Consider the following 14,759-nt stretch of genomic DNA (forward strand, 5'->3'; position numbering starts at 1 on the left):
GAGAATAAGATTGAATGTAATTTGCATATACGCGGTTGAATGAAAATTTTATCTGACTTAAAATGGTGCTACCTGCCTTTTAACCTCCTCTTCATTCAAAATGCCCATTCTCACTGGGAATGCATTTTCTGCAACAAACTCAGTTCTGCTGAGAATTTCTTAGTTGCAGCAACTTGAATCTTTGTTCTTTAAGAAAGATTTAGTTTTTCATCTTACTTGGAACAATCAAATCTGATGACTGTATGACAGAACTAAACATTAAGGGTTCACTTATCAGTTTCTGTGTGGTTTCTTCTAGATTGAAAGTGATTTTGACAGCTCAATCTTTTTGCTACCATGCATTTTTGTTGTTGTTGTTGTTGTTGTTGTTGCAATACCCTCCTTTTTCAGAGCTGAAGTATCTTCATAATTTTAGAAACTCTGAAATATATTTTAAACATTTATTTAACAAATGAGCGAACAGTAAGGTCTCTGAATTATCCATATTCGTGTGTCTAATTCTTTCTTTCTTCTGCCTGCATGCATGGTTAGTCTCTGCATCTCTTCTTTCATGGGAGTACAAAAGCCTGAAGGAGTAATGCCTTGCTTGGTTGGTAAGGAGTTACCATTCCACAGGATTGAGCATCTTCTCAATCAGATACCCATCCCTGAGTCACAGAAAAGAGGGTTTTGGTTGGACAGCACCAAGGGCTGTCAATAATGCCCAAACAGATATGTAAAGTAGATAGGTTTTGTGTTGAAACCCTTTCTTCTCCCTTCCCCCATCCTGCAATGGGGCGATGCAGTGTAATCCAGGGCGCTCAGGTAAACCTTGTGTCAATACTGTCTCTTAGGGTCTAGTTTCAATTAGGACTGCTGATTACGTGCACAGAGGCCAGCTTGTATCAGTGTTGCTTAAAGAGATGATAGTTCACACTTGGAGATACACGTTCAATTTCATTGAAATGCTGATGGATATTTAAGGGTGTATTCAGTAGCCGAGCACTTGTCTAGTCTTTGAGAGGCTCTCCATTTAATACACATCATTGCGAAATAACAATTAAGTTCATTTTAATCGGTAGGTTAAATAAAAGATGCACTTTGTGGAGGGTAGTCTAAGCTGTTACCTCACTTGGGCTGGTGAATAGAAATAAGAAACACTTTCTGAAAAGCTGTGGATTTGTTTTATTACTAATGTTTCTCATTATTAATTGTGTATTTCCTTGATACACGTGGTATTCCCGTAAGGCTTTCAAATAAATTACAATAATGAATATGTTAGTCAAGAGATAGCGATTCACAATTGAGTGGTATGGGTTTTTTCTTCTTTTTTTTCTTTTTCTTTTTCTTTTTTTTTTTTTTTTGGTTTGCTTGTTTGTTTTTTTTTTTTTTTGACTTGATTCAGAGTTCTCAATCTTTTCCTCTTTTACCCTTTAAAAGGAACACTCGAAACAGATAAAAATCATCTCAATAAACAACCCACTTGTTTTCCTGAATGCAAAGAAATTTAGTGCTGATCTGATGAAAATAATCCTAAAGGAAAGTGACGGCAACCAAGGACTTGATGATGTCAGCAAGGTAGGACTACCTACTTCATGATGTGTGCTGAAAATACTGAAAATATAACTAAAAATATCCCATGTAAACAACAACAGAGTATAGATATTTCTATAGACTTGTTCCCCAGGGAAAAAAACCTTAACATTGTATGTTTGTCTATTCATTACAATATAACCTGTGACTAGGACAATATTTAATATTGTTTAAGAAATTTGTTCATCATGGACCTAAAATAAACATGTGATAATATAGTTCTTCAGAATATGGAGTATGATAGACAGCTTCAGAGAAGCATAAACAGTTACTATTAACAGTAGAACATTATTATACAACTGTCCCTCTTTTCCTTCCTCTTCTCTTCCTTTTCTTCCTTTCCTAACTTCTCCTTTATTTTTCTTTTTGAATTTTCATTTTGACACAGGGTCTCCCCATGCAGTCTATGACCTTTCTGCCCCAGTCTCCCAAGTGCTTGGATTATAGATGTGCAGCATCGCCCCACTAACATTCAGCTTCCTTTATTTCTGTAAGACATCTCGGTGATCAGAGGCACTGAATCCTATGAGCACCAGAACAAGCCGATGTGTAATTTGCCCTTGAGCACTCAAGTCCAGAGCCACTCACCAGCTGTGGGAATTTAAATGAGGCTGCGTCTCAGGGTCCTCATTTGTAACAACCCTCGTTATAAATATTCATATTACAAATAGTTAAAATATGCAAACACTTTGAACAGTGCTGGGATTGCCTTAGTTCTGTGTGCTCTTAGCAAATGTGGTTTGTTCGGTTGACTGTCTTTCTCATGAAACTTTCCTTGGCTCTCCATAGAGTTTCTCATTTCTCCTTGACCATGTATCTCCTAGTTACTCATGTATGGGAGACCTTAGGCCTCTTGTTTCTACCCTCGAGAACTATGCAGGGAACATTCCTTTGTCTACAGCCTCCTGCTTCTGCCCTTAGTTCTCCCCCTAATTTGCCTATGACCTTTGCCGCTCACCCCGATAGAGAACCAAAGACATGACTTTCATGATCACATTTGAAAATGAAGGTGTGATGTTTCTCTTCCTGTGATTATTAACATTTATGAGATGATGCTGTCAGACTACAAATGAGTGTAAACCCTTTACAGATGAGAACCTTTGGGACCCTACAGGTTGTAAATTGTGCCGCCTTTGTGCCTTTAGGTTTTCACGTTCAGTGGATGGTGAGGACCACGGCCAGTGTTTTCAGATTGGAAACTCACTTCTATATTTAGTTTTTCAAGTCGATACTGTGCTTATTTATTTCACAGAGCCTTTTATTATATATTGTGCACACAGTTGTAGTTTTTGTGGACTGGCGTTAGCTCACAATCACCATTCGAAGCGGTATTATGAAAAACGATATAGTTTGAAATAATCTTATGAATCCCTAAGAAATTGGTCAAATTTAATATCTTCCACCTGAAACCTTGCAGTGTAGTGTAATCCAGGACTGCCTAAAGTGAACCTGTGCTCCTGTTACCGACTCCCGTCTCCTTCAATGCAGACTACCAGTCATTTGCAAAGTTATGTTTCAGCTGGAGGGGGCTTACACCAGTGTGACATAATTGGATTGTAGTTGGCACATTTTTAGGACAAAATACAATTAAAAAAATAACGTTAGGTTTTTATAGTTTTGATTTATGGAAAAACTAAGAAGAGAGGATAGGTTCCAGCTACAGCTAACAAATTCATTTACGTTTTATTCTGTCTTCTTAATTTTGAGTAGTAGCTTGCTTATTTATTTATTTATTTATTTAGTGAGGGGAGGAAGCTCTAAGATCCTAGCTAGTGTGCCACATTGCACTTAACTGTCCTGCTTCTTTGTCTACAATAGTTTCCCAAATTTTCTTGTTTTAAAGGTTGTAAAAATTTTGATCAAGGCTGGCCAGGTATTTTGTAGAATGCCCCGTATTAGAATTTGTTTGGTGTTTTAAATGGTAAGATTAGGGTTATGGTCATGAGGAAGGAACACTGTAGGGGAACCCTCCCCAAGGTACACAGTATAAACAAGATGGATTACTGTTGATGGTAATGTTGATTCCCTAAGTTCATCTATTCTTTTTAACCTTTTCTATGCTATACTGTAGAAGGAAGTTACTTTGTTCAGGCCAGATGTTAGGAATTGGAGAAGTTATAATTCATGTCCTACAAGTAGAGTATCTAGATAAATTATTTAAAATACAGGAGATTTCAGAGAAGGTAAGAGGGAGAAAGGAAAAACCCATCTGCTGAGGGCCAGTCCTATGATACATCCACACAGCAAAGTGTCATTACCTGAAGACTGAATCAAAGAAAGACTGAATCTTGGAAAGATAAATAATCTGTTAAAAATACGTGACCTGTAGCACAGGACAACACGTAGGGGAAATGATTCCCCACCGGCTTTAAAGAGGAGCACTCCAGAGAGGCTGAATAAGCAGTGACTGAGAGCGGGAACCTGGAAAGGCATTGGCTCTGATTCTAGACTGAGATGTCCCTAGCTTTGTGACTGTGACTTTGGCCTGCTTTTTCTTTTTCTTTTTCTTTTTTTTGGGGGGGGGGTTCTAACCTTTGCCTCCTTCATAATGGAACACAAAATTAGAGACTTCACAGAATGCTTCTAAGGATTCAATTGCTAATGTCTTCAAGTCTTGGGTATGGAATAGACATTGAAAAATATGCCTTATCCTTATCATTAACCAGGGAAAAAGAAGCAATCTAGAGCATTTGTGGATAAACAGCTAGCATGCAATCTCTGAGGCATCGCTGACACGGAAGCTGAATTATATGATACAAAACCGCTTTGTTTTCACTCCCTGACATCTAACATGTGATAAATGTTCTAACATCCAACTCGGTGAGCAAAGTATCTACTGAATGAATGTGTGCTCACTTCCGGCCCACAGTGGTTCTTCATTTCCTAGTCCACTGCACACACATCTGACACACTCCTGGAACAAAACCTTTGGCAGGGCTGATTGCTGTTACTCATCACGGAGAGAGGGATGTGCGACCCTTTCATTGGTGGTATATTGTTTCACAGCGTTTTCACTCTTTGCATTTATTTTTATTTCAGTGTGAACAGAACACCTTGCTCAGTCCCCTGCCCAACGGGAGCTGCAATGGTGAGTTCCCTTTAGAAGAAAGTAGTTCAAATGTTTTGGCTTGAACTTACTCCAGAGGATAAACACCCTCTTCTCTCTTTTCTCTCTGTTGGCTCCTCTCCCGTTAGGGTTTTCCATGTTCTTTCACTAGAATCCCCTTCTCCACCTCCTCCTCCAATTCCCGTTTATTCACCCTCTCCTTATTTTTATCTCTGCTCCACTCATCCACTTTAGTTGTCTACTTGCTCCTTCTCCCTTTCCTTGTTACTCTTCTTTATCTTCTTCGATCTCTTCTTTTTCCTTCCACTTCTTCCTCTGTTCTTGCTTCCAGTTTTCTTCTTTTCCTTCTCCTTAAATTGAATGACCTTACTCTTTGTAATCTTCATATAGATCAATCTTCCCCCCAAATATTGTCTCAAGGATATTTTAGATTTTTACTTCACCCAACTAAGTTAATTACAGGCTCATGCTTTTCTAGGAAAATGCCAGGTAACAGCAACAATTCTTTATTGCCCCGCCCTAGCAACAATGTTTTAATGATGTGTCGTTAATAAGAGGTCCAAGTCAGGGTATCATGTAAGGGATACAGAATAGGACCCAAGTGACCCAACTAAGGTGAGACATCAAGCAAGAAAAGCAGTAAGAAAGGAGACAGAAATAAAAAATCCCCTTTCTTCAATAGCCTTTTCACATGCATAGTTAGCACTCAACAAAAATCAACCCTATAAGACTACTGCCACCAATTACTGTCTGAGCCCAGCAGCTATCTGTATCATCTATCCCACCCACTAGGAAGAGGCAAATGGATCTCATGAGTTTAAAGTCAGCCTGGTCTTTACAGTGACTTCTAGGACAGCCAAGACTACACTGGAAGCAAACAGACATACAAAACCAAACAAACACCAAAAACTTAGAAGATAGAAGCCACAGCATTTTTTAAGATGAAAACCTTAATTGTTCAACTTGTGAAGAGATGTTCTAGAAATGTGTTTAGTATTTTAGGTCGTCTGAGGATAATGCTAACAGGGAGTCCTGTAGAGCTGTTGCCAGTGAATGTTATGGGTCTTCTACCAAATGCCCCAGGTTGCAAAATTAAACTCACAAACCCTCACTTTAGTTGATAATATGATACAAACTTTCCATCTCAGATAAGACAGTGTTCACCCACTAAAAATCTCTATCACACTCTGCCACCGGCTACTGTCTGAGCCCAGCAGCTTTCTCTTCATCTATCTAGTTCCCAAGGTGGGTCGCTGTCATGCCAGTTTCATATGGAGACTGCCTATCTCATGGCTTTCTTACAGAGGACTCTGTTAGCATTCCCAGCATCCACCCCCTGTGGTTATAGTCTCAGCTTCCAGCAACCCGTTAAAATCAAGACTCAATAAGCTTGTAACTTAGCAATCAGATTTGTCTCAGTAATTTATCTCAGTAAATTTACACTCCACAAAATGTCCACACAATAAACTCACAACCAGTTGATAATGATACAAACCTAGATCCTATAAAAATCCTTCCCTAAGAAAATATCCAGGTAACTACCTGTGTTTAAAGTTCACATGGATCTGAGCCATCCTTCTTGCCTGCCTTTTGGTTCATCTCTTTATTCTCCCTTACAAAACTCTTCCCTATTTTTTTTTTTCACTGCCCAATCATAGGCCCTGCCTCATCTTGTGCCAGCCCTCACCTGCATAGAGGCAGCAATCTATAATCTCACTTAGGAAAATATCCAGGTTTCCTCTGTGTTCCAGTTCACATTACTCTTGGTTTCATTCATGCACTTTTCATGTCATTATTCACCTAGCAAATACTTCACTATTTTAAGACCTGCTTTATCCTAGGGAATAGTAAGAGGAAACATATATTCAATGTTGATGGAAGTAGACCTGGCTTCTGATGTCATGGACTCCAAAGTTTAAACAGGCTTCTATTGTTCTGAAATAGATGCTTTACTCTTAACCCCCAAATTAGAAAACTCAGGTGTATAAACTTGTATTACTGTTGTTGTAATTATCCTGTTTAGTGACTTAAAGCAGTGAATATTTATTAGATTATATTGCAGTGACGGAAGTTCAGGATGAGTCTCATGACCATAGCATTATGCTCCTTTTTGGAGGCTCTACAGAGAAATCCCCAGCCCCTCTCCAACTTGGTCCATCTGTGTTCCTTGGTTCATGCTCCTAATAATATTCAAGCCAGTAGAGGCATCTTCAGGTCTCTCTCTGATCTCTTCTTCATCACATTTCCTGACTCTGAATCTGCAGACACTTGGATAGTCTGGGATAATCTTCCCATACTAACATCCTGAATTTCACCAAATATGCAAAGTTCTTGTTGCCCTGTAAGATATCATATTCACAGGTACTGAGGATGCGGAGGAAGACTTTGCTTGTGTGTGTGGGAGGGCCTTGTTCTGTTTCTGGTTCTTCCTTAGCACTGTTTGTATACCTTCTCCAGCTTTATAACCTCTCAACGTAATAGCTGAGCTGACTATTCTCTATTTGATTGAAAGTCTGTGAAGACAGGCACCCTCATCACTGTTCATGCCTACACTTATGTTTCCTAACAGGGTGCTTCAATACACAGGATATCTGTATGAACTGATTGTTGGAATTAGTAAAAGACCGGACAACAGAATGAAATGTTCAATAAGAACATGCCTTTCCAAAGAGAATATTGTTGTTTGTTCAAAGTGTTTCTTCTCCCCTTATTCCTTTGGAAATTAGGGAGATAATTCTGTTTCTCAATAGTTAATTGATATCAATAAAAAACACTTTTTAAAATTACAAGTGACTCACAGACCATCAGGAGGCTTTTGAAGTGAATGGAAAGCACTCCTAAATTATGCAGCTATGAATATTTTTTAATTAAAGAAGTTAATGAATATTCCACAGGAAAGAGCTGTCTTCCACAGTCTGGGTTTAATTGCCCACCCACACCTGATGGTTAATGTCTTTCTGAAATGTTGTACTTTGTAGATAAAGCCCATCATTTACCACATACCCTGTGGGGATAGATTAGTCGTCTCCTTTGCACATGCTCCAAGCTTACCTCATTTACTCAAGGCAGACTATTTGCTATGCATTCTCTTATCCAGGATGATGTGGTTTGTATTGTGCTACTTGATTTACTTAGAAGCTTGGACCACAAGGTTATATCCATGAATGAGTGCAAACACAGGGCAGAGGAGATATGGGTAAAGGAAGATTTCAGAAATGCCCATTGTATTAAAATTTCCATTTGAGTGTATTAGAAACTTTACCATTAGGATGTTATTTTTGTGTAAGTAAGGTGCTATGAACTAATTTATTTGAAATAGCTCACATTAATAATTATCCACACATAGAAGGATGGGTATTTTGTTTCGGTTTGTTTTATTTTGAATGAAAATAAAGGCAAAAAAATCATGTATAAAAAATAAAGGATGAAATAAACAAGGGCCCAGAATGACTCTGTAACAACAATCTGTAGATTGAATCTATAACAACACATATTATAGGAAATTTACAAGGCACAACAAGAATGTAGAATACAGTTTAACAGTAAAATAGATATAGCAGAGTTGAAGAAAAAATATAAACTTTCTTAAAATTAACCCAGTGCCATTTTTTTTGTCATTTAGACAGCATTATCAGCAATCTCTGTGTTAATCAATACATAGATTGTTTTCATTGTAGCACCTTTAAGTTCAGAATTTCAAATAAAATCACAGTAGTGCCTAACTGAAACACTGACTTGATAAGCCATTCTAAGTTTTAATTTCATTTGGCAAACAAATGTATCATGATTGCATAAACTTCTTGCTCTGGCTCTATATTGAGATGCCCAAAATGATGCCTATGGCTTATAGATAAAAACCATATAGATTTTTGAGGAAAATTAATGTACTGACATGTTTTCCATTTTAGGTTGTAGTTTATTGTTATAAAATCTTATTTCTAAATATTACCATTGTGCTTTTTAGCAAACAATGAAGACGTATACATACAAGTAACATTATATAGACTAAGCAGGTTATCTTTAGGAATATATATGACAGCAATGAATGAAAAAAGAGGCCATGAATTTGAAAGAGAACAAGAAGGGGTGTGTAGGAGGAATCCTTGTAAGAAGGAACAGAATGGGGAATGATGGAATCATATAACCCCAAAAATGTAAAGTAAAAGAACAAGAAGGCATTGAAATATAAAAAAAATTTATAATTCATTAGTTATCTGTTTGTCGAGTTAAATATTTAATGTTTCTGAAGACAATTTTTAGCAAGCATTGTATGTTGTCACTCAATTTTAAATACGTGTTGTATGGCATTTGCTCAGAACAGAATTGAACACATGAAAACAAGTGAAACCATTTTCACACCAATTCTGTCATCATTGTCATCTTAAGATATAAAACCAAATATTTTCGTGGATTAGTCATTCACTTAAAACAAGGCTATTGGATAATGAAAGCACCCACCTTTAAGCAGTGATTGTCCTGGTAACTTTACCCATTTTTGGAACAGGGTATATGGGGTAGAGTTGTAGCACTTGTCTACGTCTAAGGTGTAAATATTTCTACCTTGATGTCTGATCACTAAGGGTGGAGCTGGGAAGATGCATACCCATATGAGCTGTTTCTAACCTACTATTACTTTCAAGAAGACACTTAAAATTTTATTTTCTAAAACCAATATGTTGAAAGGATTTTCGTAGGAAACATATACAGCAGGCTAGTGTTGCTCAGTTGGTTGTTACTGGTTTTTGTAGGGCTAGTGCTGATCCCGGGGCTCTGCGCATGCAGATTTATTGTTAATTAACTGAAAATTGATGTTAACATGATTGCCTCCAAAGCTATGGAGTACTCCCAAGCGTTGGACTTCTGCTGTCCTGTATAAACTGAAGTGCACGAGCTTCAGACATCCCAAAACAGGACTCTTGCTCTGGGCCTGCCAGCAAAAGAAGTAGATGATGTGGATAATGCACCATCCAGATTACCTCCACTGTGCTTAGAGTTAACTTGTAGATATCCTTTCAGACTCATTGAAATTTCTCCAGCTACTAAAAAAAAATGGTAACTAAATTTTAAAAATGAAAATGTGCAGAATTACCAGTGCAGAGGACACTGTGTCTTTGCTACCGCTCAGCCAAGTCAGCCACAGAGATCTGCTCGTTCTAATTAGAGTTTCTATTTCTCCTCCAGAAGAAGCCTCCCAGCCCTGCCCCAGTGAGAAGTATTCTTTGGTCCTGAATTGCAGTGGCTTGACCTTTTTCGACTACACAGGAGTCTCCACACTTGTTGAGGTATCTGTGCGGTCTGGGTCAGGCCCGATTCCTTATCTCTCTTCATTGGCAGAAGTATTCCTCAGCCACGTCAGCTACAGAGTCTTAAGCTCCTTCCCCACAAAAGACATCCATGCCTTTACTACAGTGAGTTTATTTCAAAAGACCCTATCAGGATTCTAGGCATGTAGGGTAGGGAGTCAAAGTTGGAGAAGTAGGAAGACTGAGATTTGAACATTATCATGCAAAATGTCTGTCAGGAAGTGAATATTCAGTGCTTCTAGAATGGAGAAAAGACTCTTGGGGTGCTACCATTCTAGCTAATTCTCCCCAAACTCCACCTCTGCTGGCCTTCTTCGTCCACTGAGCCTGCTGCATTTACCCCTTCCCCCCACCTCATACTATGGCTGGGAATTGCTTTGTAATGGACACTAAGAAGAGTTCCTTCTCTTCTTTTATCTGAAAAAAATTTTTTAAAGAGTGTGTTAGCTCTGAAGCTTTGGTTCAGTGGCAGAGCATTGATTAGCAATCAAAGCCTTGGTTTCAATCCCCCAGGTAAATATATAAATAACCAGAAAAAATGGATTGATTGAATTCAGATTGACTGAGAGCCTATATATTTTCTATCTTTTCATTTGTATCGTAAATTTGCTTTGAAAATTCCTGCCTTTCACACTCCAGAACTGTAAGGACGAACTGAGTATCTCTGTCCAGGAAGATGGGAATGGTAGTGCTTGGAGGGAAAGTGCTTATCCTGAGGACGTCTGGGCACTGGCTGCTCTTCCGAGGTCCTGAGTTCAATTTCCAGCAGCCACATGGTGGCTCACAACCATCTGTAGATGGTTCTGCCACCCTCTTCTGGAGTATCTGAAGAAAGCAACTGAGTACTCATATACATAGAATAAGCAAACATAAGAAGGTTAGAAAGCAAATGGATGGTGCAAATCAAGGTTTAAGTATCGAGATGCTGTTGCTATTGAATGACTTTTAAATTTTCAGCTGACAGTATTAGTTGCCCTTTCTAGATATCAGAGAACACTCCTTAGAGTTGGTTACAAGGAAGACAAGGGACCCGCTGTCCTTTAGTTTAGGGTTGAAGGCTGATAGTTGAGGAGCAAAGTGTTCCAAGCACTGATGCATGCCAAAGAATGAAGGCTGCTGCTTCTGTTTTCTACCTGAATCCCAGTAATGGATTCCAAGTTCTACAGGCTGCGTTAAGACAATCGATGCCCCTTTAAATTGGCAGGAAAACTGTCCTTACTTTCCACACTATTTCTGCTTTATATACAAAGCTGGAAATGCTGTACCTATTTTCATTTTTCCCCCCCTTATTACTACTTGGTTTATTGCCTCATGGCTATTTTTAGAGTTTGTGTTAAGTTAAGCATTTAAAGATAGAAAAAATTTAAAGATAAAAAACTTTTTCTGTCTTGTTTGTCATCCCTTCCTCCCCTTCCCTTACTAGTTTCATGCCTTCCCTTCCCTCCTTCCCTGTCTTCCCTTCCCTTCCCTTCCCTTCCCTTCCCTTCCCTTCCCTTCCCTTCCCTTCCCTTCCCTTCTACTCCCTTTCTTCCTTCTTTTCATCCTCACCCCCCTCTCTCTGCATGTGTGTGTATGTGTATGTATATGTGTTTGTGTATGTGTATATGTGTGTGTGTATGTGTGTGTGTGTGTGTGTGTGTGTGTGTGTATGGTCATTTGTGTGAGTGTGAGTACATGACTGACACAGTGTATGTGTGTATGTCAAAGGACTGACACAGGCCTCAGTCCTGGCTTTCAACCTTGTCTGAGACAGTTTATGTTTGTCATATGCTAGGTAGTTGACACATTACAGGGACTTTTCCTGTGTCCACCTCACCTCTATCAATGATGCCGTACTGCTTTCTGAACTGAGCTTTTAGGTGTGTTCTGAGGGTTCAAAATCAGGTTTTATATGTGTGTGACAAGAGCTTTACCTACAGAGCCATCTCCCCAGTCCTCATTTGTTTGCTTTTTATAAACTAGAAGGAGAGTTTACTCTCCACTTCTTCACATTGTGAGCTCATAAGACATACCCAGTAAAGTGCTGAAGTGGCCAGCACTGTTAGTAAGCACTCAGCAATGCTAATGTCTATTATTGCTTTTCTCGCTTTAAAGTCATTTCTTGAGCTACTGAGATGGCTCAGTAGGTCAAGGTTTTTGCCAAGCAAGACTGACAACCTGAGTTGATCCCCAGAACCTGTACAAATATGACAGGAATGAAGCACTCCACAGCAGTGTTTTGTTTTGTTGGTTGGTTTTTTAATCTCTGTGTTGTATGCTCATGTATGAACACATACATATAACAGTAACACATACACATATGTCACCTGATTTATATTTTATACATGTATATATAATTGTGTGTATATGTGTGTGTGTGTGTGTGTGTGTGTGTGTAGTGAGTTTTAAAGCCATTTCTTAAAGTGCAAACATATTTTCAAGCAAGATTATTTCTTAGTTCCAGCTACCCTGAGAAAACGCCTGGAGCCATGAGCATCAGGGACTGTCCTGCCATGCCAGTTTCCCTGCTTTTTTAGGAACTCTGTAGACCGTGTACTTAGCTTCTTCAGCATAAAGAACATTGATCCCAGGCTTGTGGATGGAAGGGAACTTCTTGGATGACTTCTGTTTATTCTTTTGCCAGATTAGGGGATGTCCGGGTAGGTCAGTGAACTGGAGACTGTGTTTATCAAAATCAACAGTCCATTTATAATGTGTTTGAGCTCCATGGGGCTTAAGACAAAGTCAAATACTGAGAGGTCACCTTGAAATTAATCACATCAACTTACAGAAGCAGGAGCCACTTATTCAATGTCAAAGCCAGAGCTCATAGTTTATTATTTTTTGTTGTTGTTTTTCATTTACGCTCACTTCTGATAAATCCACAGTTCTTATTTTTCAAAATGGACTTACTAATGAAGAAAGATGAGAGAAATTCTGTATCACGTAACATACACGATTATAATACAGTCTAGATTGTATTGTAAATGCAGCTCTCCATGTCTTGTATATAGAATACATCAGTAGCACATAACCAATTCCACCCAACCGTAAATTGACCTTTACATGTATTTTTAGCCAAACTTTATGATCTTAATTTGCTTTTGGTGAATTAAAATTGCTCGTTCATAAGTTGTTTCTGGTTAAATTGTCTAGAAGGCAATTAGTCAAGGCCTCAGTATACGTGTGCCTGAGTTAGACTCTCCTTCTTCGTGGAACTAAGAAATTTTAAAACTAGAAATTAGTTCAGGTTATAATGAGGTTTAATAGTTGGGATTTATAGGGTCAGAGGAAGTATTCCTAGATTGTTGCAGAGTAGGAAAGTTAGCAGGTCAACATCTTTCATCACTCCCACAGGCTGGTCCTAGACTTTCCATAAAAGTTGTCTGTCCAGCAGTCCTCTCTCAGTTTTACAAGGAAGCAAAGATTATGGTTTCATTTTTCTAAAGAAATTTCGAGAGTGCTGGGCATGTCCTTACCTGTGTAACAATGCCTCCCTCTGGTGGTCTGGCTTCAGAAACATTTTCTCATTTGTTTTCCCAAGAGTTCTCCTTTTCCCAAAGCCTGATTCCTCCCTCCAGTTCGCTACGCTGCCCTAACCATGGGTCTGCTCTTTTTCTTTTACCAGCTCTACCTTGATTGCAAGAGCAGGAGTGTGGATGTGTTCTTAGCCAACTGTACAGGTAAGACAGTGTTGTCAGCTCCCATCAGATGAGCCCTCTCAGCCGTTCCTTGTGTCTTCACATATCCTGTGCCTTCTTTGCAGCATCCTTGGTAAAAGCGATGACATACTATGGAAACCTAGACACTGAAAAACCAATTTTTTTTGACTCGGTACCCACTGCAATAAGTGTCATCCAATCAAATAAGGTGAGTTGCTTAAATTAGCGAGCAGGAGTTTTGCAAGAAAAACTAGAATACACAATTGTTGGAAGTTTTATGAGGTTCCTTCCTCACTGGTTTCTAAAAAAAAAAAAAAATAAATAAATCTAGAATGAACTTTCCCTCTGCATCTGACACATTTACTTTAAAGGAATGATTCTACTCCACTTTGTGGAAAAGTTATGAACAATCGTTAAAGAATTTGGACCTTCTAATGTTGTCATGGCTTAGAGAATTTGATGATCACCCATGAAGTGCAAATTCTTAGTTTGAATCTTAGAGCCACTGCCCTGAACTTGACCTCAGAGGTCTCCAATGCAGAAATACTGAATATCAATTTTAAATATATTTTATGCTCAGATACTCGTGTCACTATGGTTAATTGTACTGTCATCTTTTGGAACGTCATTTATGGCATCTGGTGGTCACATGACTCTAAACGCACAGAGTGCTGTGCAATAGTGGGCTTTTGGTAATGGTTTGTAATGATTCCCAGAGCCATGGTTTCCTGCAATGTCTCTGTAATTCTGAGCCATTTTGCCTTTCTCCTTCCCAGGGCAGCATTAGCGCTCCTCACAGTGACTGCACTCCTCTTCAGTCAGAACAATAACTCTATCATTATTACTACATGTACTGAGTGCCCACTGCATTCTGCAACATTCTAAAGGCCTTAGTCAGGTTAATTAAATTTTTCACAGCATATGAGGTAGATATTCTCACTTAGCTGAATTTTAGAATTAGGAAAACTAAGACCAAATAAGTTACAGCGTTTGGCCGGTTTCAAAGTCAGCTGACCTGGGATGTGGAGCTCTGTCACTGATGGGTGTGGCTTGTGGCACTGCTGTTCTTTCTATGTAGTATAGATTATGAGGTAGGTGGGTAATCTGTGCTTCTTTCTTTTTCTCTTTTAGAATTTGTGCAAGGACAGTGACCACAGTGAAGTCTGAGGTCCACGC

At 38.8% G+C, this 14,759-nt stretch overlaps 1 protein-coding gene across 1 annotated transcript in view; it reads left to right on the forward strand.

Annotated features, from left to right (window-relative positions):
- The window catches only part of Slc26a7 (solute carrier family 26 member 7), a 121,027-nt gene extending 106,277 nt beyond the window's left edge, over positions 1 to 14,750 (forward strand). Inside the window, exons 14-19 of the mRNA XM_032904998.1 lie at positions 1,420 to 1,557; positions 4,612 to 4,660; positions 9,821 to 9,921; positions 13,550 to 13,604; positions 13,688 to 13,791; positions 14,715 to 14,750. Coding sequence (XP_032760889.1) covers positions 1,420 to 1,557; positions 4,612 to 4,660; positions 9,821 to 9,921; positions 13,550 to 13,604; positions 13,688 to 13,791; positions 14,715 to 14,750 — 483 coding nt within the window. The remainder of the gene's footprint in view (positions 1 to 1,419; positions 1,558 to 4,611; positions 4,661 to 9,820; positions 9,922 to 13,549; positions 13,605 to 13,687; positions 13,792 to 14,714) is intronic.
- The last annotated feature ends 9 nt before the right edge of the window (positions 14,751 to 14,759 follow it).

The sequence above is a fragment of the Rattus rattus genome, chromosome 1, assembly GCF_011064425.1.
Source record: "Rattus rattus isolate New Zealand chromosome 1, Rrattus_CSIRO_v1, whole genome shotgun sequence".
Lineage (NCBI taxonomy): Eukaryota > Metazoa > Chordata > Mammalia > Rodentia > Muridae > Rattus > Rattus rattus.